Source organism: Muscardinus avellanarius (genome assembly GCF_963383645.1).
Source record: "Muscardinus avellanarius genome assembly, chromosome: 7".
NCBI lineage: Eukaryota > Metazoa > Chordata > Mammalia > Rodentia > Gliridae > Muscardinus > Muscardinus avellanarius.
The window spans coordinates 89,427,537-89,451,663 of record NC_137793.1 but is presented as its reverse complement, the minus strand read 5'-3'; the positions used below and the strand labels follow the sequence as shown (position 1 = coordinate 89,451,663).

General features: G+C 53.6%; 1 protein-coding gene across 3 annotated transcripts; it reads left to right on the top strand.

The window, feature by feature from the left end:
• Positions 1 to 1,077: 1,077 nt before the first annotated feature.
• On the top strand, positions 1,078 to 23,780 carry INAVA (innate immunity activator; the record flags this gene model as incomplete). Of its 3 annotated transcripts, none has more annotated exons than XM_080698971.1 (10): positions 1,078 to 1,271; positions 7,980 to 8,128; positions 9,279 to 9,403; positions 9,871 to 9,987; positions 10,630 to 10,846; positions 16,179 to 16,232; positions 17,256 to 17,466; positions 17,678 to 17,851; positions 21,041 to 21,719; positions 23,688 to 23,780. In XM_080698971.1, 10 exons carry the CDS (start codon positions 1,111 to 1,113, stop codon positions 23,778 to 23,780), a joined length of 1,980 nt encoding a protein of 659 aa, XP_080555097.1. The 3 variants fall into 3 exon arrangements, with proteins under 3 accessions (XP_080555097.1, XP_080555096.1, XP_080555098.1); XM_080698970.1 differs by having other exon boundaries at positions 1,111 to 1,271; positions 17,681 to 17,851; XM_080698972.1 differs by lacking the exons at positions 1,078 to 1,271; positions 7,980 to 8,128; positions 9,279 to 9,403; positions 9,871 to 9,987; positions 10,630 to 10,846 and having other exon boundaries at positions 16,194 to 16,232; positions 17,258 to 17,466.
• Between the last annotated feature and the right edge of the window lie 347 nt (positions 23,781 to 24,127).

Sequence of the window (24,127 nt, the reverse complement as noted above, 5' to 3'; positions counted from 1 at the left end):
TTATTTTACTTTGAAACAGGGTCTCCCTAGGCTGCTGAGTCTCATAAGTGGCTGAGGCTGGCGAGTGTGTGTGTGTGTGTGTGTGTGTGTAATGGAGGACGGAATCCAGAGGTATTCAGCCTCCAAGCCCCACCCCTTTTTTGATGGTACTGAGGATGGAACCCAGGGGCCTTCTACCTCTGGGCAACACTCCCAGACCCACTTTATTTGGAAACAGGGTCTCTTAAACGAGAGCTGAGTCTGGCTTCGAACCTGCGCGGTCCTCCTGTCTCCGCCTCCCAAGAGCGGGGATTTCTAGCGTGCGCCACCACGCCCGGCAAACCCCCCCCCCCGCCCCTTTTAAAATAGGGTCTTGCTAAGCCTGGCTTTGAACCTGTGATCCTCCGGTCTCAGTCTCCGGAGTCTCAGCCTGGGTGAGCCTCCCGTTTCTGGCTCCTGGCCCCACTTGGCCGTGGCTTCTTATAGAGGGAGGGACCCTCCGGTAAAGGGACTCACACCTTGGTCCAGCGTGCCGGACACTAGTGGGTGCTCAATAAATGTTAAGTGAGCAAATGGAAACGGGGAAGTACCACTGGGTGAATGGATGGACGGACGGGTCCGCCTTTCGGGGGAGCAGCCGAGTTCCCGCGTCCCCGGCCAGCGGGAGGGGAGGTGATCCCGGCTCGACCCGCGCCCGCCGCTCGACCGCCGGCTGCGGCGCCCGGCCAGGGGGAAGGGGACCGGCCAGCGGGGGAGGGGCGGCATCGGCTTCCATTCTTCCAGGCTGGGGTCTCGGGAAGGAAGGCTGCCCCCAGCCAGGCCGGAGCGCGCCCAAGAAAGGCGGCTCTGGGACGGGGAGAGGAGCCTCCTCCCGCCCGGGCTGCAGAAACTGGCCGCGCCAGGGGTGTCCGCCGCGCGGGCGTCCGAAAGCGCGAGGAGGGGGCCCGCCTGGACCCTCGAGCTGCCGCTCCCGCAGGACCCCCACCCCGGCCCGCGCCGCCCCACCCCACCGCGCCGCCCGGGCCGGACCCCAGGACCCGAGTCCCGGGCTCCCGCGCGCATCGCCCCCTCTTTCCTCTGGGCCTTGGTACGCCCCAAGGGACAGATGTCTTGGGATCTTTAACATTTGGGATGCTGCAAATGCCGAAGTTAAATGAAATACCTCCGGGGACGGAAGGCTGGGGGAAGAGCCGGGGAGAGGGACGATGGCCCCGGCCCGCAGGTCCTGAAGCTGCGGGGCAGGCGCGGGGCGCGCGGGGCCGGGCGGGAGGCGCCCGCGCTCCATGGGACAGGTAAGGGGGAAACTTCGGGGAGCCCGGCGCGGCGAGCTGGGGGGATCCAGCCACTGAACCCACGGGCTTCAACCTTAGCGGAGGGGCTCTTACAGGGGAAGGAGTCATTGCACCAAGGGGGCGGGAATTCTGGGTTTCTTCCCCAAATGCACGTTTCGAAGGTCTCCGTCGAGCTTCCCCTGCCGTGGATCTCCTGGCCAGGTTCCGGGAAGCCAGAAAGGAGCTAAACAAAAGGAGCCTAGCCCCGGGCCGGCCTGGAAGTGGAGGGCGCGTGGGGGAGGGGAGCGGCTGGACAAAGGGGCTTTTTACAGAAAGCCTAGAGGTTTGATTTCAGGGCGCATTCCAGGCTCTCCCGGGGTTCCCCTGTCCCAGCCGGCTCACCCCACCATCGCCTGTTTGGCGGCTAACACCTTTCCCAATGGGCCCCCCGAGGAGAGCAGAGAAAAAACAGTTAAGGACTGATCTCCCATCCTTCCTGCCTGGAGGGTCCCGGGCTGGTTCCCTTCTTTTTTCAAGGCCAGCTATAGCAGCTGGCCATGGATTTGTTAATTCATTAAGTCTAATTTTAGGATCCTCAGCGACTGACTACTTTTAATGGCTGTTTCTGGGGATGTGGAGATGGTAAGGTGAGGTGCTTGGTTTAAAGAACTCTGGATCCTGGCATATCAGAAAAAACTTTAAAAAAGTTTTGGGTTTTTTTTTTTTTTTTTTTTTTTTGGTGCTACTGGGGTTGAACCCAGATGCATTCTACCTCTGAGCTACACCCCCCAGCTCCTTTTCAAGTTTTGGTCTTACAACAGGGTCTCAGTCGAGACTGGACTGAGGCTGGCTTCAAAGCTGCAATCTTCCTGTCTCAGCCTCCCAAGTACTGGGATTATGCCCGTCTGAAAAAGGAATTTAAAAAGATAAAATTAAAAAGGAAAGTGACTGGCTACAGGGCTGAGGAAGTGTTTTCTAGGTCCATACTTTCCCATAGGAAACAAAAACTCAGAAGAGGTAGTTTCTCTCTTCCTGGAGGATCACTCTTGTCCATGAAGGTCACATTCTAAATACCATAATACTGTGTGAGGAAACCCCATGCTCTTCAGCCCCTGATGGTCTTGGTGATGGTGCTCTGGGATTTGGGACTGGGTTAAGTGGGACACCAAGCTCCCAGTTCAGCTCCATGGAACTCCCTGAGGTTGTTGGTGGGAGTAAAGTGTTTGTCTTCCCCTTTCAAAACCTTAGATTCTGTTCATGTGGGAAATGCTGGGTGTGAATTTGGGGGAGCAGGGTGTCCCCAAGGATTCCCAGAAATCAATGCAAACAAGTTCATCTGTACTAATGTTATACCGAGCAAAGGCTTGGCTGGCCAGCCTGCACAGAAGCCAATACCGTAATGTAGGATTTTTGCAAAAAGAAAAAAGTTTTATTGGGCAGCAGACCATCCAGGAAGCCAAGAGCTCTAAGTGCAAATCAGCCTCCCAAACAGTTGGTAGTGGGGTTTACAGGCAGGGAGAGGGAGAAGTTGCTTGTTGACTGGATGGCATGCCTCTAAACAGGTCCCATGTTCTGGTGGATGTGTGTGTGGGAGTAATATGTTCTGGACAGGGGATTTTGAGCTTGTGACATCATTGACCAGACAACCTGTCTTCTTGTGCTAATGGTCATTATTGAAACGCTGGCTCCAAACCATAAGAGTCATTAGTGAAAGGCCTGGAGGCTTTTCCTGGAAGACAAGTTAAGGAATTTATGTCCAGGTATGGACAGGCCCTAGTGGATTTCACTTCTCTTTCCTGAGCCCCGCTGGTTGGTGGGTTCTCTGGGCCAGGTTTGTAACTGGATCCGTGGCCCCCTAGACATCTGCGGATATAATGCAAAGAGTTTGGAAACTTGGACGGGAAGGTCCGGGGATCTACCCTTTCACCATCCTTTAACAGAAATTTCACGTTGCTTTTGGTTGGGGAGGCAGCCGCAGCGCACCGCCGTGGCATTGCAGTGCTGTGACCTGCCTGGAGTGGGATTCATATTTTCTATGACACCAGAGTTGCTGCAGCAGTCTTGCAACACTGCTTACGCTTGCCACTTGCAAGAAATTACGCACCACTGGATCTTGTTTAATGTAAATAAAAGACGCATCTTTGTGGCTAAGGTTTTCAGGTTTAGAACCGTATTTCAATATAATTGATCTGCTTAGTGATGCTTTCAATTTCATTCCATGCATTAAAAAATGTGAGCTATGAGCTGATTCTAATTCTAGAAACTTCCACTGCCCTCCCCTCTTGGAGCTGGGGGGATGGGCAAGGCGGAAGAAGGGCTGCTTGTGCCCAGAGTCAGCCTCTCTGTTTGACTTTTGAAGAAAGTGCAAACCTGTAGGGGGCTGGGGAGGGGCTGCTGTATTGTGGAGGGCTGGTTGCTTGGGAGGCCCCGAGAGCTGCTCCCCACGGTGGGGAGGGACTGTCCCCTGTGAGGGCCCCTCAGCCTCAGCCAGGGGAGGGGTGGGAGTGGTCAGCCTGGAGGACTCTGGGGCTAGCATTATTTGGAGAGGGCGTGTACAGGAATGTGAAGGTGTGTGTGTGTGGGGGGGGGGGGTGGTGGCCGACTGTGACCAGTTCTTCTCCACTGGAAATGCTTGGTGCCTGCAGACTTTTCTGGCATCCTGCACTGGGGTGGGGAGCAGGGACCTCATCTCAGACTAGTGTGGGGGTGCTGGGATCAGGATCAGGGGCCGGGTGGCCACTGAGTGCAGCACAGCCAGCCTGCTCTGTCTTCCCCTGCCTGCTGGATTCCAGTGTTCTGCTTGCTTGAGGGTCAGGGGGTTGGGTGACCCGGAGGCTTATCTTTGTGTAGAAAACAAGTTTCATTTTGGTCTCAGGTTCCTTGCATTTGGGGAGGGGGCTAAGGACCCGGAGTCTCAGTGATCTTTCTGTGGTTAAGAGGCAGGGCTGGGGTTCCGGCCCCATGGACCAAGTTGCTGGGGGCTGGATATAAGTTATAAGCTGGGAAGTGGTGGGCTTAATGCGCCAGGGAGTATGTGTCTGGTAGAAGGAGAGAACAGCCAGGTTCCCTCTCTAGCACCCTTGGGCCTCTGCATTTGCAGTTCCAGCCCTGAGGGTCTTTTTGTGTGTGTGCTGGAGATTAAACCCAGGGTCTCCAGTTTGCACTCTACCACTGAGCTATACCCCCACCCCCTTTTCCTTTTCTTTACTTTTTGGACAGATGAATCTTATATATTTATTTTATTTTTGTATTTTCATGCCATAGTAGAGATTGAACCAGTGGCATTCTACCTCCGAGCTCACCCTTAGCCCTATATTATTTTTTCTTTTGGAACATGTTCTTACTAAGTTGCCGAGGGTCTCTCTAAATTGTTGGCGCTGGCCTGAAACCTGTGATACTTCTGTGTCCAGCCTCCCAATTACTGAGATTACAGGCTTTTTTTTTTTTTTTTGGATGGGGCTGCCCAGGCTAACTTCAAACTCTTGGGCTCAGCCGGGCGTGGTGGCACACACTTGTAATCCCCGCGCTTGGGAGGCTGACACAGGAGGATCACACGGGTTTGAAGCCAGCCTCAGCTACTTAGTGAGGCTCTCAGCAACTTAGTGAGACCCTGTTTCCAAATAAAATATAAAAAAGATCTGGAAGTATAGCCCAGAGGTAGAAAGCCTCTGGGTTCCACCCCCAGTACCACCAAAAACAAAACAAAACAAAACAAACTCCTGGGCTCAAGTGATCCTCCTGCCTCAGCCTCCTAGTGGCTGGGACTAATGTGTATGGCAGCCCCCAGCATTTAAAATCCTGATCTGGGAGAGACAAAACTCAGGCCTTGGTCTCCATTTCAACTTACAGGGAAGAACAGTGACCCTCTTGGTCAGTTTGTTTTACCCTTTTTTCAGGGGTGGGGGCTTAACATTCATTGGTTTCTAGAGAGGAAAACAAGGAAAGCAGAGAGAGCCATTGGCCCAGGAGGGCACCTGGCACCGGGGTCCCTTTCAGCCACCAAGACTCGACCTCCGCTGTTTTCCTCTGGGGTCCCTCCTTGGGGAGCCCCTTACCCAGCTCCCCTCTGCCCGGAAGTGCAGCGGCAGAGCCGCCAGCTGGCCACAGTCAGCAGAGGGTTAGTTCAGGGAAGGACTTGCTCACCTGCCCCTCCCCTCTGACTCAAGTCATAACAAGTAACCTGGCTCCCGGGCCGGGCTAGGGAGGGACCGGGAGGGACTCAGGGACTGAGGGACTGGCAGAAAGGGGCTGTGTGGAGAGCTGCAGCTGGGTCAGAGAGAGAGTGCAGGCAGCTGGCCTGGCCTGGGAGACTCAGAGGCCAGAAGTGACATGCGAGGGCCCTCACCCCCGACCTCCGAGCAGGGGGGTTGGCCTGAACTCCTGGACTGAGTCCCAGAAGCAGGTGAGGGTGGGGCCGGGCAGGGGCGCCGACTTTGGGGCTGAGGGGCAGACCAGCTTGGGAATGAAGGAAGCTCAGGCTGCGGCCATGCCCTGGGACGCCCTGGTTCATGTCAGAGCACAGGATAATAGGGGCTGCTGGTAGATTCCCAGGAGGGCAGAGATGAACTGGAACTGAGGCCCAGGACCTGGTTTGGTGGACACATTTTTGATGAGGGGGGCCACTAATGGCCTGCCTGAGAGAGAGTACGTTAGGATTTCCCCTTTGCCGTCTGTGCCTTTTTCTCCTCTGCCTTTTTCTGGGGATACCGTTCCCGTGCCCTGGGTGCCGGGGAGGGCCAGAGGGACTCCTTGGGCACCCAGCAGCCTCTGCTCCTTTCCGGTGCAGCGGGACCTGCTCAGAAGCGCTGCCTGCTCTCTGTAGTGCATGGGTGAGACCAGGTGACTTTCCAGGTAACCCTGGAACGTCCAAGCCCTTGTTAGTGTTCTCATCCTGCTTGGGGTGGCGTGTTAGCCCCAAGCAGACCCAGCACCAAATTGGGATCCCCCCTTGACAGTCCCCCTTGATGCTGGCAGGAGGGACTGGGCTCACCTGGCCCAGGGAGCTGGAGGAAAGGCACGCCCCCTTACCCCATGTCTGGAAGTCCCCACTTCTCTGAGAAGCAGGGGCCGAGCTGCCCCAGCTTTCCAAGGCAACTCCTTAGTGGTTAATAATTAATTAGCAAGTGTGACCAATTAGTGGCTTCCCTACCATATTGCCTCCTCCTTTTGTTCAAGGGAAAGAGTTCACTGTGCCAGCTGAGGCCGGTCTCTGCTTCCTAGTTCCAGCAGGGGCTAAGCCCTGGGGTCCCTGGCTGCTGGGCAGGTGAGGGGACCCCGAGGGTGAGGGAGGCTGGGCTGCTGGCTCCTCTGTCCTAGGAGAGGTGAGGGTTTGGGATAGAGGGACAGTACAGAGCTAATAGTCACCTTACATTCCTTGAGGCTCTAATCTCTCTCTGGCATGTTTATAAAGGTCCACATGAACTTTCTTTTTATTCTTCCATGCATTCTGTAGACTCTCTCAGAAGACTGAAACTCCAAAGTGCAAGGTACATGCTGTTTTTAGAGCCGTGGTTTTAATTGTTGCTTCCCGTGGTACGTTGATAAGCCGTGCTGTGTACAGAGGTCTGTAACTGCCCTTCATTTCCCTGCTCTGCAGTCTCTGTGCACAGAGGTACTGCTAGGGACCCGGCGTAGGGGCCCCTCTCGCCTCTGCCGGGCTTCGTGATCAGCTTCCCCAAGGCTTGGTTGGCTGCCCGTGCTAGGTGAGCCCACCTCAGGGCTGTGCTCCGAGGAGGCAGGTAGGATAAGCTCCGTACAGAAACTCCGAAGGCCTTTTGGACTATTGCACAATGGCTGACTCAGTGAGGAGGTGGCTGGCCTCTCCTTCTAGACCTCCGCCCGGGATCAGCCCGCCCTCTTCTCCCTGCTCCAGCCAGCAGCTGCTGGCGCTGGCCAGCTGGGCGCCCACCGGGGCTGTGGGCTTGGAAGGGCGGGGGCGGCCCAGGTGTTGTTTGGGTAGCTGGTGCCCGCCTGGACTGACGCTCCACTGGGATTGCACCCACTACACCCGAGTGCCACCAGGGCCCAGGGAAGCGGAGGAGCAGGTGGTCTCCTTCCTGTCGTTGGGCTGCTCCTGCGTCCCTGCTCCGGCTCCTGGCAATCCTGACAGACCAGGTCTACCCTGGCTGTGGGGTGTGGGGACCCAGGCTGACTCCTTGAAGGCTCTTCTAGTACAGTGCGTGGCTCAGGAGTTCTCAGAGCTTGGGAACTATGGCCGAGTGGCTGCACCTGCCAATAGAGGAATAACTAGGTCAGGAGAGCAGGGCAACCTGGACTTTGGGGGTCCCAGAGTAGCGTTAGCCTAGTGTCCACTGTCCAGCCAATTTCTTAAGAACTCTCGTCCACTGGGGGAGTAGTATATGCCTTGTTCTCCCAGGTCCTTGGGCCCCATGTAGGCCTTTTCCTCTTCCTTCTCAGTATGGCAGCCCATCCCATCTACCTGGACCTTCTGACTCACCCTCTTTCTTTGCTTTTCCCTTGTTGTCCTCCCCAATCTTGTGGCTCATGTGGCCACCACTGTAGTTGTCCCCTAGGGCCGGGAGAACTTGGCCTGTGGCCTCTCTTGGAAGGAGGCCTGGCGGGAGTTGGCGGTCCTGCAGCGAGCTCGCTGAGAGCCCCGACGCCTGATCATTCCACCAACACCGTTCACCCGTCCTTTCCTAAGTTCTGTTTGGAATCCAGAGTGTTTAACTAGAGCTTTTTGGTTATCGTTCTCTTTTCTCTTAAAAGCTGGGGGAATTCCAGACTACCTACACATCCTGGCCCAGTCTGGGACGGGTGGTGCTCCTCCCTGCTCTGTGCCCCCTCCTCCCAGAAGCCCGCCATGGAGACTAAGGATGAGGTCAGCGACACAGACAGCGGCATCATCTTGCAGTCTGGTGAGTGGATGGGGAACCCCCTGCCCCAGCCCCTGGAGTCCTGAGTCCCAGGCCCAGGAGTGGCCGAGCAGGGACTCTGGAAGACTGGAGGGGGGAGGGGCAGATCCTGGAAGGGCTGGAGCCTCAGGAATAGTTGTGATTTTCTTCCCTGGAGAGGTCTGGCCTGGAATTTCAGTCCTATCTGGAACAGGGATCTGTAATGTTCAACTTTAACCCCAGTGATTTCTTTTGTTTTGTTTTTGTGGAAAGGGAGGGTTGAACCCAGGTGCCTTCTACCTCTGAGCTACATTCCCAGCCTGATTTTGTTTTCTTATTTTGAAACGAGTTCTCACTATGTTATAACCCCAGTGATTATTAAGTTGAAAAAAGTCTTAGCCAGGCGCAGTGGCACACACCTGTAATCCTGGTACTTGGGAGGCTGAGACAAGAGAATTGCAGCTTCAAGACAGCCTTAGCAATGTAGTGAGACTCTCAGCGACCTAGTAAGACCTTGTTTCTAAAATGAAAAATAAAAAGGGCTGGGGGTGTGGCTTAGAGGTAGAATGCCCCTGGCTTCAGTCCCTGGAACCACACACACAATTTTTTTTTTTCTTATATGGCCAGTGTTAATGTCCTGTTTCTCTGGTTGGCCTGGGTCCATGGGTCTAGTCTGGTCTAGTCTTGACAGAGGACAGGAGAGGCATGAATGTGTGTGTGTGTGTGTGTGTGTGTGTGTGTGTGTGCATTGCGAGAGAGAGAGAGAGAGAGAGAGAGAGAGAGAGAGAGAGAGGATGAAGGAGGAGGAGATGGAAGGGGAGAGGAGAAGGGGAGGAGGGGAGGCAAGGGAAGGGGAGGAGAAGAAGGAGCTCTGCCTGACTGTGCAGCCCTCCTCCTGCTGCAGGTCACCTGGTTGGACAGCCCTTCCTCTGAGCTATAATGCTGCTCATTTGGGCAGCCAGATGTGGTGTTTTGTGGTTACAACACAGGCCGCAGCAGTTAGCCTGTAATTTGTGGGCAGGCATTTGTGTGTGTGTGTGTGTGTGTGTGTGTGTGTGTGTGTGTGTGTGTGTGTGTGTGTGTAGGTATAGACTCCCCTAGGGGTGGTCAGCGAGTGCTGGAGAAAGGCTTCCCGCCTTAGCTCCCCTGAGATGCACCCCTTGCCCTCCCGCAGGCCCCGACAGCCCCATCTCCCCGATGAAGGAGCTGACCCACGCGGTGCGCAAGCAGCAGAGGGCCCTGGAGGCGCGGCTCGAGGCCTGCCTGGAGGAGCTGCGGAGACTCTGTCTGAGGGAGGCGGTGAGGGCCCTGGCCAGTTCCTGGCCGATGTACAACCTTGGGGTTAACCTGAGGAGCCCTGGGGCCACAATTTGGGATATCAGGGCTGAGAGGGGGGAACCCCATTCTAAAGGGATCCTGGAAATTAGGCTGGAGTTTGGGCACCAGGGTGGAAGAGAGTTAAAACCTGGGCAGGGCCCTGGGCACAGAGGAAGAAGGGCCTGAGGAGGGCGGAGGCCGAGGAGACATGAGCGCCTCTGAGGACTGTCCTGGGTCAGTGGAGCTCTCTGAAGGAGTGATCAGCAGGAGATGTGGAGGGAAAGGAGGAGGACTGTGTACTGAGGAGTGGAGGATGGGTGGAGTAATGGTGGGCAGGGCTGGGAGTGGCTCTGTGGTCTCAGGGGCACCTGTGGAAGGCCCACTGTGCAGGGCAGGCCCAGAGCTGGGCAAGAGGAGAGAGGCCTGGCTTGACTTTATTTACCCCCTAGGAACTGACGGGCACCTTGCCAGCAGAGTATCCCCTAAAACCTGGGGAGAAGGCCCCCAAGGTCCGCCGCAGGATCGGAGCCGCGTACAAGCTGGATGAGTGGGCCCTGCACAGGGAGGTGAGGAGCTCTGGGAATGTCCCCTCCCACCATCCCCAAAGGCTGACCATCACGGCAAGGACACCCTTGTGCCCGTGAGTGTGCTTGGCTGTGTCAGCCAGGCGCACCTCTTTGCGGGTGGCCCAGATGGCCCTGGGAAATGTGCCACCTCCGGCGCTGGAGACTCAAGGGGGACCCTGGATTTGGCCCCAGTGGGCCGAGGGCCAGTTAAGAGCACCAGGCACCAACCCAGAGAGGAGTTGCCTCTCTGTTCAGACAGGTTCCTCCGGCCCCTAGGGCTGTCCTCTCTCTCTCCTCATAGGAGGAACGAGGCGGAGGTGGCTTGGGCCTCCCTGCCCTTCCCCTTGGTAAGAATGGAGGTGGTTTCCATGGGCTGGCCTGCCAAACCCTTTGGGGTCAGGAGGGAAAGTGTCCCTCTTGGGTTGCCACCCATCCTGGCTAGGCAGGCAGGCAGGCTGGGAGTGGGTGCCCATGCCAACTTCCAGGTGAGGAGTTGGCTGTCAGGCCCCTCCCTCTGCTCCTGGGCCCTGGACGCTGCTGTCGGCTTCCCCTCTGCCCTTTGGGCTTAGTGCCGGCCGCGAGCTCAGGGTGAGGGCTGCTGTGTGCCCTCCGCACCCCCTGAGCGCCTGCCCCCTCTCTCAGGACCCCCTGAGCGGCCTGCAGCGCCAGCTGGCCCTGCAGCTGCAGATCACGGAGGCGGCGCGGCGGCTGTGCGCGGAGGAGGACCTCAGCAGGCACGCGCGCCGGCAGCGGAAGCACGTGGCGCTGCAGGAGGAGAAGAAGCTGCGGGAGCTCCAGCGCCGCCTGGGGGAGCGGCGCAGCAACGAGCCCTCTCCAGCCGCAGCGCCGCTGGGCCGAGGTGAGCCCGCTGCCCAGCAGCCCTGCCGGCCCTCTACTCGGCTTCTGTGGGGTGGGGGCAGCGTTGGTTGGCACCACCTGCAGGCCTGGCACTGTTTAAGGCTCCGCATCAGCCCCATCTGGGCAGACAGGCCTCCTGGACCCACCTTAACCCCATCCTCACCCTCTGTAGCCCCAGCGAACCTCAACCATCCCGGGAGACCCTCTTCTCCATCTCCTTAGAAAACATCCCGCTCCCTCTTGTATCCTCTGCAAGATAGACCACCCTTAAGAAGACTTCCCAAGCGGGGGGTTGTCACCCGCAGTCTGTAATCCCACTACTTGGGAGGATGAGATAGGAGGATCATAGGTTTGAGGCCACAGCCCCGGCCACTTAGTGAGGCCCTCAGCAACTTAGCGCAAGTCTTGCTTCAAAATTTAAAAAAGTTTGAAAAATGGCTGAGGGTGTAGCTTGAAGGTAGAATGCCTCTGGGTTCAGTCCCTAGTAGTCAGTCAGCCTCTCTCTCTCTCTCTCTCTCTCTCTCTCTCTCTCTCTCTCTCTCTCTCTCACACACACACACACACACACACACACTGGCAGAAGGCATTCTGGGGGCTAACCCTGAACTTAATCCATCCCAGGCCCACAGGGGGAGTCCTTCTCCAGGTGAGCTAGTGCAAGTCGACGCACTCTCTCTTCCCTGGCTTGCGTTAGGGAGTGCTGGGCTGGGCCATGGCCGTGTGCGTAGCTGGTCACCACAGTGTTTAAGGCTGGAGCCCGGCCCCACTGGGGCCGCACCCCACAACCCCTTTGGCATCTGCAGCGGCCTAGATGCATCTTTCCACATCTGCCTTGCGCCTTAATGTGCCCGAGTCGTAGGTCTGGAGACCGTGGGGGGGGGGGGCAGCAGGGAGGAGTAGTCAGTGTGGTCCAGTCTGGCTTGGCTTGCAGTGGTGGTTTTGAGTCCTGAGGCATGGCTGCGTTTCTTTGTCCTGACCCATATCTCGCTTGTCAGGTCAGGACCTGCAGCCCTCCATCCCAATCCCTGTGGCCCCTGAGTCCCTTGCGAGGGTTCCAGAACCCCCACTGCATCTGAGGGGAGTGGAGTAAGGAATGGGGCAGTGGCTCTGGGCAGAGCTAGTTGGGACCCCAGGCTTGGCATAAGAGGGGGTGTGTCCCTTTCATTCTCAGCTCCCAGCTTTGTGCATCAGCTTGGCTTTTAGCCACAGCTGTTCTCTTTCCCTGGTGGTATACCCAGATGAAAGCCTGAAGGCTCTCCTGGCCCCTGCCCTGTGCCTGTGCCCTAGGCAGGCAGTGTTCTCAGTACCTGCTCCTGCTGTGGCCTCTAATTTGGGGTAGGAAGTGCGTGAGACAGGCACCTCTGGCAGCCAGGAGAAGGTGGCAAGGAAGGGGCTGTTTCCATGTGGTGGTGACCAGTAGACCCACAAGACTGTTGGGCTGCTGCAGGACCAGCTGGCCAGGCCTTTTGGGGATTTGAGAAGCCCTGGCCTGGCCGGGCTGCAGGACAGCATTCCCAGTCCCCAAGGCCCCAGGGATGGACCTTCCCAGGAAAGGCAGTGGTGACCTGGGCAGGGAAGTCCCTGAGGGCCAGCTTGCTAGATGTCTCTAGGGGGCCAGCGGGGCAGGGCAAGGCGCCCTGTCCTGGTTGGTCTCAGCCCCTCCAGTTACCCCTCTGGCCTCTTATTGCTCAGCAGCTTCTCTGCCCACAGATGCCGCGGTTGCTGGGAGCTTCTGCCTAACCTGGGTTGGCAGTGGGTGTCCTCTGTAGCTGCCATCATGAGCATTCACGCTCCTTGCTGGAGGTGGGGAGCAGGCCAGGACACACCTAGAGGCTTAACCCTTGATGGGAGGCAGAGCCGAGGTTCTGAGCCTTCTCAGGGCGCACAGTCCAGGGGAAGACGGATGTGCAGAGGACCCGCTGACTTGCCTGCCCCGGCAGAGACCCAGCTCTGCAGCCTGAGGTCTGGCTCCAGACGCCCTGCCTGCCTTGGGAGCTCTGCAGTGGGCGGGTCTGGACAAGTTGGTCCTGTTTTGTGGTTTCTCTGTTGCAGATGTGCTCACCTAGAAAAGAGGAAGCAGAGAAGACTTACTATTTACTTAGTAGCTGAAAGGTGTTTTGAATTTAAAATGAAAAAAAAAAATACATACACACAAAGTCCAAAGTAAAAACACACCTTTGGTATCCATACAAAGGTTATCCGATTTGAGACCATAATTATGCCAGGTGAGAGTAATTAGCCAGTACGCTGCAGGTGGCAGAGAGCAGTCAGATGTTGAAGTAATTTGCCATGGGCGAGCCTGATGAGGGCCACCCCCTCAGCACACGCCCCAGGAACGAAACAAGTGCCCTGTATGCGTTTGTTGATTGACAGTGCCAGTCTTTAGTAATGCTCTTTATTAGAATTTTTGCATTGATGGAAGTGTTCCATATCTGGGCTGTCCAGTATGGTAGCCACTAGTCACAGGCAGTGATGAAGCATTTGAACTGTGCTTTGTGTGACTGAGGAACCGAATTTTTAATTTAACTCGAAGGCATATAGCCTGGCACATGAGAATGCTCAGTGTGTAAGAATGGCCTTTGTGGTTCCCGCTCCGCTGGGGTGCGTGGAGAGTCCGGCTGGACGGAGGGCGGAGCAAGGGCTGGTGGGGGGCTGAGGCACCCGCAGACTTCTGAGCTACTCGTGTTGGGAGATAGACAGATGTGCCACCTCGCCGCTACCTCTCCAAAGGCAAAGCGCCTCCAATGTCCCTCTTTGCAGTACTCCTTGCGGTCCATAAAATTGATCTGCTTGTTTACATGGAGATGAGGGTGATGGGAAATGACTTTCTTTTTCTCAGACCATATGTCCCCTCCACCCACATGGTATTGGGGATTGAACCCACGGGTGTTCTACCTCTGAGCTACACCTCCAGCCCTATTTTATTTTATTATTATTTATTTATTTATTGTTTTTTATGTGGTACTGGGGATGAAACCCAGGGGCTTTCTATCTCTGGCCTACATTCCCAGACCCATTTTATATTTTATTTGGAAACAGGGTCTCACTAAGCTGCTGAGAGCCTCACTAAGAAGCTGAGGCTGGCTTCAAACCTGAGTGATCGTCCTGTCTCAGCCTCCCAAGTACTGGGATTACAAGCGTGCACCACCATGCTTGGCTCTGTTATATATATATATATATATTTTTATTTCAAAACAGTCTTGCTAAATTGTGGAGGGTAAAGTTTGCTACTCTAGTACCAGTACAAAAAAAAAAAAAAAAGATTGGCAAACTTTTCCATAGAAGGTCAGGCTGTAACTATGTTTTTGTTTTTTTTTTTTTCTTTTTCTTTTGATACTAAGGATTGAACCCAGGGGCATTCTACCTGTGAGCTATACCCACAGTCCTTTTTAATTAATTAATTTATTTATTTATTATTATTTTTTAAGACAGATCTCACTATGTTGCTGAGGGTTTTATTTAATTTCCTAGGCTGGTTTCCAACCTGTGAGCCTACTGTCTTAGCCTCCCAAGTACTGGGATTACAGGTGTGCACCCCCACGCCCAGCAGATTGTAAATATTTTAAGCTTTGTGGGTCATACAGTCAATTAAGTATCACAACTCTTCTTTGAACCTGAGGGACCCGCCTATCTCAGCCTCCCAAGTACTGGGATTACAAGTATGTGCCACCATGCCCGGCTCTGTTTTATATTTTCTATTTCAAAACAGGGTCTGCCATTTTAGTGCTAAAGCAGCTAGACATTAGGTAAGAGAATATGTAGCTATGCTTCAATAAAATTTAACTTGTCAAAGCAGCCCATGAAGTAGATTTGGTCCATGGGCTGTAGTTTGCCAAACCTGGCTATAAAGGATTTCAAGATGCTTGGAACTGTTTACTTTTCTTAGTAAATAGTAATAGGTCTGGTAATGATGTATACATTCGATGCTAGCTAATAAGTGAGCCAACTGAGGGTGGTGGTGAAGAGGACAGACTCTAGTCAGACTGTCTGGGTGGGAATTCTGAGTCAAGCACCTTTTGGCAGATTCACCGATGCCACCTTAGTCCCCTGAGACTCAGTTTCCCCAACTCTTACATGGAGATGATGGCCTCTACCTTGTATAGTTGTTGTGAGGATTACATGAATTAGTAGGTAGCTAGAGCACTTATAAAAGTATTGGCATAGATGGTGGTGGCACACACCTCTCATCCCAGTACTTGGGAGGCCGGGACAGGAGGATTGTCAGTTCTAGGCCAGACTCAAGCAACTTTGCAATACCCTCAGCAACTTTGTGAAACTTGTTTCAGAATAAAAAATAATTAAAAAGGGCTAGAGATGTAGCTTGGAGGTAGAAGGCTCCTGGGTTCAATCCACAGAACACACACACACATACACACACACACACACACACACACACACACACACATTGGCTTAGTAAAAATATTAGTGATTATTAATTTCTCCTCAACTTCCTTGTTAAACACAGTTGAGATGCTTTGTGAGTTCCATTGGGTCACAGAGGGCTTTCCTGATTGGAAGGATTGCTGATTGGTTCACAGCAGCGGCAACAGTGAGTTCCTTGTGACCGCCCAGTGACAGCTGCATGCTGCAAGTGCTACACCCCATTGCCTCCAGCCGCCCCTGAGGCACCGTCCCTAGGGGTGGCGGCCAGAGCCTCACTTAGACTGGCCCCAGTCCCGCTGCTCAGATCCACTCGCACCGCCCTTGTTGCTGGCAATGCAGGACTTCTTGGATTTGGGATCCTTGAGTTGAGTTGTAGAAAAGTTCATCCCACAGGCCTTCCAGAATGGTACCTTCCTTTCCTTCTGTTGCCGGGAAGCCCTATGTGTGTGTGTTACTGGGAATTGAATCCGGGGGCATTCTACCTCTGAGATACACCCCCCAGCCTTTTTTATTTCTTTTTTTAAATTCTGAAACAGAGTCTCTTTAAGTTGCCGAAGCTATCCTTGAACCTGTGATCCTCTTGTCTCAGCCTCCCAATTCCTGGGATTGTAGGTGTGGGCCACCATGCCCGGATCCTGGCTTTTTTTTTTTTTTTTTTTTTTTTTTGACAGATGGGGGAACAGAGGTCCAGAGCATTGAAAGAGCCTATTCAAGGCTGCATGTTTAGTACAGAGCCAGGATTAACATCAAGTTTCCCATCTCCTTGCTTCTGACTTCTGAAAATTTTTTTCTACTTCCAAATAATATCTAAACAATAGTGTGTAGCACATACTGGAAGTGTCCTGCTGATGGTGCCGCCCTGGGAGGGGCTCGGGCTCACTCCTGCTGGTCACTCACATCTGTGGGTTAATTTCCTCACTTCCTTCTTTTCTCTCCCTTTGATTTTCCAGAGCTCAGTGCCTCGGATGACAGCTCCCTGTCTGACGGGCTACTCCTGGAGGAAGGTGAGAGGGATGGTTTGGGGACTACAGTCTAGACGGGGTTCCTACTGGAAGATCCCTGGGCTGGTGAGGACCTCACGGGGAAGGGAGAGGCTTAGCGAGGTTCTGGAGGTGGTGCCAGCACCCTCTGCGTCACCCTCAGGCCTGACGTGTGTCTTGCGTGTGCTCGGTCAAGGGTGGGGATGTGCTGACCATCTCCCAGTCTAGCAGTTCTGTAGTTTGGACAAAGAAGAGAAAGGTGAATGTCAGCAAAGGCAGTCAAGCCTGGGTGCTCTGCCTGCACCCTGGGGTGCTATTTCCAGTGGGAGCGGTCAGTCAGTGGATGGTCTGCCCACAGTCTTTGGCAGTTTCGCCATGAAGGCTGGAAACAATCGATAGGTGAAGACTTTACAAATGTTAGCCAGGCATGGTGGCACATGCTTGTGATCTCAGTACTGGGGAGGCTGAGACAGGAGGATCACAGGTTGAAGGACAGCCTCAGCAAGTAGTGAGACTCTCATCAACCTAGCGGGATGCTGGTTGAAAATAAAAGAATAAAACAGGGTTGGGGGTGTCGCTTGGAGGTAGAATGCCACTGGGTTCCATCCCCAGTAACACAAAAATAAAAATAAAGAATTTACAAGTGTCAAGATTGGTCAGGGTCAGGGTGGACTGAGAAGGCGGTGGCAGACCTTTCCAGAGGAGTGCCCAGGCCAATGAGGAAATGGGGTGCTTGGGCACGGCAGGACCAAGAAAACTAGGCCAACAGATGGCTAGCTTGAGGCATGGCGCCAGGCTGCGGTTAGAAAGGGGAGCGATGTGAGCCAGGGAGAGTCAACCCTGGGAGGCTTCCTGAAAGAGGCAGCTGTAAACCAGGGCTGTGGGAGGGAGTCTCAAAGAGAAGAGAACAGTGTTTGCGACTCTGGGGCTGGCGCCATGGCCTGGAGTCGTCAGACCAGCCCGACATGGGAGACATGGGCTGCAGGGTTCTTGTTGGGCCGGTTTCCTTGCCCTCTGTCCTTACCACATTTTTTTTTTCCCCCATAGAGGACTCCCAGGTGCCAAAACCTCCCCCGGAGTCCCCAGCCCCACCTTCCCGGCCTCTCCCACCCCAGAGCCTCCAGGGGCTGCAGCCGGCAGCACCTGGGCCTGAGGGCCTGGAGCGAGCCCCCATCCAGAACAGCCCTTGGAAGGAGACCAGCCTCGACCACCCCTATGAGAAGCCAAGGAAGTCTTCTGAGCCCAGCAGCGAGTCCAGGTCGGGGTGGGGAGAAGGGGAGGGCCAGGGGAAGAGGGGAAAAGTGGAGAGGATGGCCCTTGCCTTGGCTGTGATGGTGAAAACGTGGGCGTTGGTGGCCCTTCGAGGGGCTTTTGGACCTCCTTCTACACTGCCTCTATTTTCCTGCGCCTCTCCAGCCCCTACACAGAGACAAATTCCTGTCACTGACTTATCTCCAATTCCTTTGCAGCAGTCCGGCCACCACGCCGCAGGATGGGCCCAGTGCCTCCAGCCTGTGGCTCTTGGAACCTGCCCCCTATGACGTGGTGCCCCTCCGCAGCGTGCCTGGCCAGCGGCAGGGCCGCACCAGTGCCCCGGCCACCCCAGAGATGCAGGGGAGGAGGGGCCAATCGCAGTCTCTGAGGTGAGAGAGCCCATCCCAGGGATGCCAGGAACTCCCCCCACCCAGAGCCACAGCTGGAGGGTGGAAGCTTCTAGAATACAGGAGGGACACATGCTTGGTGCCTTGGCTTCTCCTTAGGGTCCCTTTTTAGGGTGCCTCTTGAAAGAGGTTGGACTGCAGTCAGCAAAGACAAGGCACCGGTGAAGCGAGTTTTCATTCAGACTCCGGTTTTGTCTGTGTGTGTGTGTGTGTGTGTGTGTGTGTGTGTGATACTAGGGGTGGAACCCAGGGGCTTTTCTACCTCCAGGCTAAACTCCCAGACCTATTTTATATTTTTATTTGGAAACAGGGTCTCACTAAGTTGCTGAGAGCCTCACTAAGTAGCTGAGGCTGGCTTTGAACCTGTGCGATCCTCCTGTCTCAGCCTCCCAAGCACGGGGATTACAAGCGTGCGCCACCACGCCCGGCTTCCAGTTTTGTCATTTTGCAAAACTTGATTCAGCTTTTCTACTCTTGTTCTGTTTTCTTTCTTGTGCTGGTAGAGACTTTTGTGATTGTTTTATTACTGGTCACTGACAATGGGCAATTGTTTTTCTGTTGGTGTACAGTCAATTCTCATTATTTATGGGAGTGAGGGTCTATAAAACTTCTGTCAACAATGAATTAACAAATACTGAACCATTATCTCTAAGGGAAATATAGGGTGAGGTTCCAGGGAACCTTTGGTCGCAATACTGTTTGTTATCTGATTAATATATATAACTTTGTTTTATGTGAGCTTCTACTTACAGACACATTATTTAATATATTTGTTGATTCATTAACATTGAATTTAAAGCCTATGGCACTGTAAGGCACATTTATTTTCTCCACAAGACACGCTGCAGCCTTCATGTGTTTAGGAATGGTGAATAGCATTATAACATTATTTGCAGAACCTTTTTTTTTGTGTGTGTGTGGTACTGAAGATGGAATCCAGGGGCATTCTACGCCTGAGCTACACCCCCAGCCCTATTTTTTTATTCTTTATTTTGAAGCAGGATCTCACTAAGTTGCAAAGGTCCTCACTAAATAGCTGAAGCTGGCCGCAGACCTGTGATCCTCCTGTCTCAGCCTCCCAAGTACTGGGATTACAATGTGTGCCACCACACACAGCTGTTGGACCATTTTAAATAATAAAATCAGCGACCAAAAGCACAACTAACTAACAAACTACTAAATAATGCCACATATCTGGGCATGGTGACACATGATTGTAATCCCAGCATTCGGGAGGCTGAGACAGGAGGATTGTGGTTCGTGGACAACCTCAGCTACTTAGTGAGGCCCTTTGCAACTCAGTGAGACTTGTTTCAAAATAAAGAATAAAAATCAGGGCTGGGAGCGTAGCTCGGTGATAGAATGCCCCTGGGTTCCATCTCCAGTACCACAAAAAAAAAAAAAAGGAAAGAAAGAAAAAAGAAAGCCACATAGTGGCTCTTGTTTACAGCCTAAGAACTGAAACAAAGAGGTACAGCTTTGCTCAGCTGGAGATATGCCCTTAAGGCAACTAAATATTTTGCTGTTTTTGAATGTTATTAAGTGACCATGAATATGCTGTATATATATCAAATTTTTAATTTGAAAATAAATTTTAGCAAGTAGGCAAATTTGTAAATAGTGAATTTATGAGTAGTGAGAATTGGCTGCATATTACTACCCAAGTCACCTGCTACCTGGTAATAGTTTCAGTGGCTAAATTATGACATGTAGCATTAGCCACCACCTGAGGGCCTGAGTACCATCAAAACATCTTCGATTTGCGAATCAGGCAGCACTGGACTGGGTGTCTGGTACAACTTCTCTCAACTAAAGCTGCATATTTTATATTTTAGCAACTAGCAGGGCCATTTTTACAAATAGTGCTGCTGTGTACATTAGCAAAAGGCAGGCACAGCTCCTGCCCAGCTGTATGAGCAGAGAGAAGTCTAGGTATCAGCTCCCTCAGGCCTTGGGCTGTTTGCAGCTGCTTTGTGTTACCACATGGTAGCTTTTGATATTCAAATTACATCCCTTACAAAGTTCCCAACAGACCCTGTGGATGAAATGTCACTGAACATGGTATACTTCTACTGGCTGAGAATATGTGACGCAGATGTAGCATAGAGTTGGCCCTCTATATCTGTAGACTCAAACAACTGAGGATCAAAAATACTTTAAAAAAAATTACATCTGAGCCGGGTGTGGTGGCGCACGCTTGTAATCCCCGCACTTGGGAGGCAGAGACAGGAGGATCGCACAGGTTTGAAGCCAGCCGCGCTGGCTTAAGAGACCCTATTTCCAAATAAAAAAGTATAAAATAGGGCTGGGAGTGTAGCCCAGAGATAGAAGGGCTTCCAGGAACCCCAGCACCACCCAAAAAAAAAATAAAAATAAAAAATTACATCTGTACTAGACAGGTACAGATCTTTCTGCAGACCTGAGATCTAACTCAGGGCTTTCCACATGCTAGGCAAGTACTCTACCACTGAGCTACAACTACATCTCTTTGGCATATTTACTTATTTATTGTCATTATTATAAGAAATATTTACACAGCATTTACACTGTATTAAGTGTTACAAGCACTTTAGAGATGATTTAAAGTATGCAGGAAACCAGGTGGGGTGGCACATGCCTGTAATCCCAGTATTTGGGAGGCTGAAATAGGAGGATTGCAGGCTCAAGGACAGCCTCAGCAACTTAGTGAGACCCTGTTTCAAAATTAAAAATAGGGCTGGGGGTATCTCTCAGAGGTAGAATACCCCTGGGTTCAATCCCCAGTACCAAAAAAAAAAGAAAGAAAAAGTGTGTGTGTGTGTGTGTGTGTGTGTGTGTGTGTGTGTACGTACATATAAGAGGTGTAGGTTCTATGCCAATGATTTTGGTGTCCTGCAACTAAACTCCCACAGATAACAAGGAGCAGCTGTGTTTGTATGTTTATCCTGATGTGGGAAAGGCTGGAGGCACTGCACATTTCACAAACCACAGACATGTGAATGGGCAGGAGGGAAGTGCCTTATCTGCCCATTAGGCCAGGAGGAGGCTCATTTATTTGCTCTGGGACACCTGACCTAGGACTATGCATGTGTGCAGCAGTGCCTTGGGGTGGAGGATCCACCTCACCTGCTTCAACTCATTCCCACAGTGTCGCTCACCCCCATCCTCCATACACCTCCTTTCCTTCCGCAGGGTGGATTCCTTCCGGGCCAGTGCAGAGGGCCGAGGTCGCAGCGCCTTTCCCCGCCGCCGTCCCACTCACTACACAGTGACCGTCCCAGACTCCTGTTTCAACCCCAGCAAGCCCCCGCTGCCCCCCGCCTGCCACTCCTGCTCCGAAGACAGTGGCTCTGATGTCTCCAGCATCTCCCACCCCACCTCACCAGGCAGCAGCAGCCCGGACATCTTCCTGCGGCCACTGGGTCCACCTGAGGCTCCTCGCCACCGTGGGGCCTGGGGCCCGGCCTGTGGCAGGGAGCTGGCAGCCCACTACCCCAAGCTGCTGCTGCCCCCCGGGTACTTGCCCGCCGGGCGGTACGTGATGGTGGCGGAGGGCCACCTGCCGCCGGGCGAGTGGGAGCTCTGCCGCGCAGCTATGGGCGCCGCGTACCAGGAGGAGGGCGCGCCCCTGTGCTACCAGCGGCTCGTGCCCTCGCACAGCCGCATTGTGCGGACACCCTCGCTCAAGGACAGTCCCGCGGGCCGGGGGCTCAGCAAGGCCGCGGTCTCCGAGGAGCTCAAGTGGTGGCACGAGCGGGCACGCCTCCGAAGCCGCCGCCCGCACTCGCTCGACCGCCAAGGGGCTTTCCGCGTTAGGAGCCTGCCCCCGGGCAGAGAGAGCTTCGGGCGAGCCCTGGGACCCCGGACACAGGTACTTACGCTGCTCTGGAGGGGCTGCCCACTGGGAAAAGCCCAAGAGTAAGGAGATAGGGGGGCGTGGTGGCATAGGGCTGTAATGCCAGTACTTGGGAGGCTGAGACAGGAGGATCGCACAGGTTTGAAGCCAGCCTCAGCTACTTAGGCTGTCAGCAACTTAGTGAGACCCTGTTTCCAAACAAAATATAAAATAGATCTGGGAGTGTGGCCCCTGGAGGTAGAAAGCCTCTGAGTTCCATCCCCAGTACCACAAAAATTAAAAATTAAAAATAAATAAGTAAATGTGGCTTGGAGGTAGAAAGCCCCTGGGTTCTATCCCCAGTACCCCCCCACACACAAATAAATAAATAAAATAGGGCTGAGAGTGCAGTTTGAGGTTAGAATATCTCTGAGTTTAACTGTTCAACTTCCAGTACCAAAAAAAAAAAAAAGACATGGAACCCACCGCCTAATGGCCAGGATTCCCAGCTTGGAAGATCAGGCCAGAAAAACCTTTCCTCTTGGTGTTGGAAGGCACTCTTGACTTCCCTGGGGCATCTCCTAATTTTGCCTGCCAGTTCCAGCTCAAGAGCACATGCCATGTATCCTAGTAAAGATGATCCCGGTAGATAGCTGAGGATTTTTTTCCCCCTAATAGCTGCACAGACCTACAAAGCAGGTAAGGTTCTTCATAATCAAATCCAAGTCAAATTATCTCTTGAGATTTTTCTGACTTGAGGGCCCAACACAAAGGGAAAGTCGGGAAATAGGTTTGCAGGAATCAGAATCTGGGATTGCCTGTCATCACGTTTCTCCCTGACCCCCACCACCCACCCACCCACAGCACCAGTCTGAGAGGCAGGGACCTGATTATACCTCCAAGCTAGACTACCGGGTTCAAATTCCAGTCCTACTCCATATGAGCCACCTGGTTAAGCAGGTTACTAAACCCCTTGGGGCCTCTGTTTCCCCCTCCAGAGGATGGGAGTAGTAAGCTCTAGCTCATAGAGCAATCCAGAGGCTAACATAACGAGAGCAGCCGGGCCCCATGGTGAATGCCTGTCATTCTAGTACTTGGGAGGCTGAGTGAGACAAGAGGATTGCAGCTTCCGGGCTAGCCTCGGCAACTTAGCGAGACCCTGTTTCCAAATAAAAAATAAAAAAGGCTGGGGGTATAGTTTGAAGGTAGAATGCCCTTGGGTTCAATCTGCAGTACCAAAAAATAAAAAAAAAAAGAAAAAGAAAAGAAAAAATCCTGCCAAAACCTAGTAAATAAAAATTATTAGAGCAATGCATAGTAAATGTAAGTAATAGTGTCATCATATGGAGCCCCCAGGGGCCAAGTTCTGATTGGTGAGTGGTGTATAGGAGTACACCCTGACACTGGTGAAGAGTGCAGTCTTGGTTTCTACAGACCCGGTTTCTTAATTCTGGAAGTGGGGATAGCACACATGAATCCTTTCATTATTCTCCTTCCCTGGTACAGAGGGCTCTGGGGGGAACATACTCCAGAAGTTACCAACAGGCTGCTTCTTTGAGACCCCAGATTCCCAGCAGCTCAGCTGCGAGCCCCTTCCCCCACCTGCTCTTTGGGCTGCAGCTGCCATCCCAGGCTGGGCAAGCATCCTGGCCCAGTCCCAGGCCGCACCCTCCCGCTGACGCTGACGTGCTTTTCCCTTTCTGCGAGCCTGGACCTGTCCTTGGCCAGGCCCGGCCCATCCCAACCTGCCAGACAGGGAGGGTGACGGGAAGTGAGTGAGCCCAGGAAAGGGGGAAGGAAGAGGTCAGGGTGCCCGTCACACCCTGAAGGAGCCTGGAGTGGCAAATGGATAAAGGTGTTTCCTGGGAAACATAGAGTCTTCTGGGGAGGAAGGGGCCGAGTGCCAGGGCCCCGTTGCTGCTGCTGGCCTGTGTAGCTGGGATTGGTGTCCCAATATTTCTACCTGGTTTCCTCACCCGTTCTCCTTTCTTCTGGCCCTGGCAGGTGCCCACGGTTTGTGTGCTCCGGAGATCGCCTGAGGGGGCCCCTGTGCAAGTCTTTGTCCCTGAAAATGGAGAGATTTTCAGCCAGGTGTAACTGCTCTGAATGCCTTGGCCACCGCTGGAAAAGACTGTTTCGTAGTGGGGCTGGGGTCGTGACCCCTGGCCCTCCCCTCCAGTGCCCCCTTCAGCTCCTGCACCCCCATCGCAGGCCGATGACTTGGGGCTGAGTTTTTTTTTTTAACAGGTTTTTTCCCCCCCAGAATCCCTGAGGATTTATATCCGTGACTTTTTCTCAAGATCCCTCTAATATGGTTAGCTCTATCCCCAGTCTGGCCTGGTGGACTTAAGGCCTTGCCCGCCTGGCAGCATCGGTCACCTTTTGCAAGACAAGTGGCTGAGAAGCCTCCTTGGGGAGGTCACGAAGGCTCTGTGCTCTGTGTC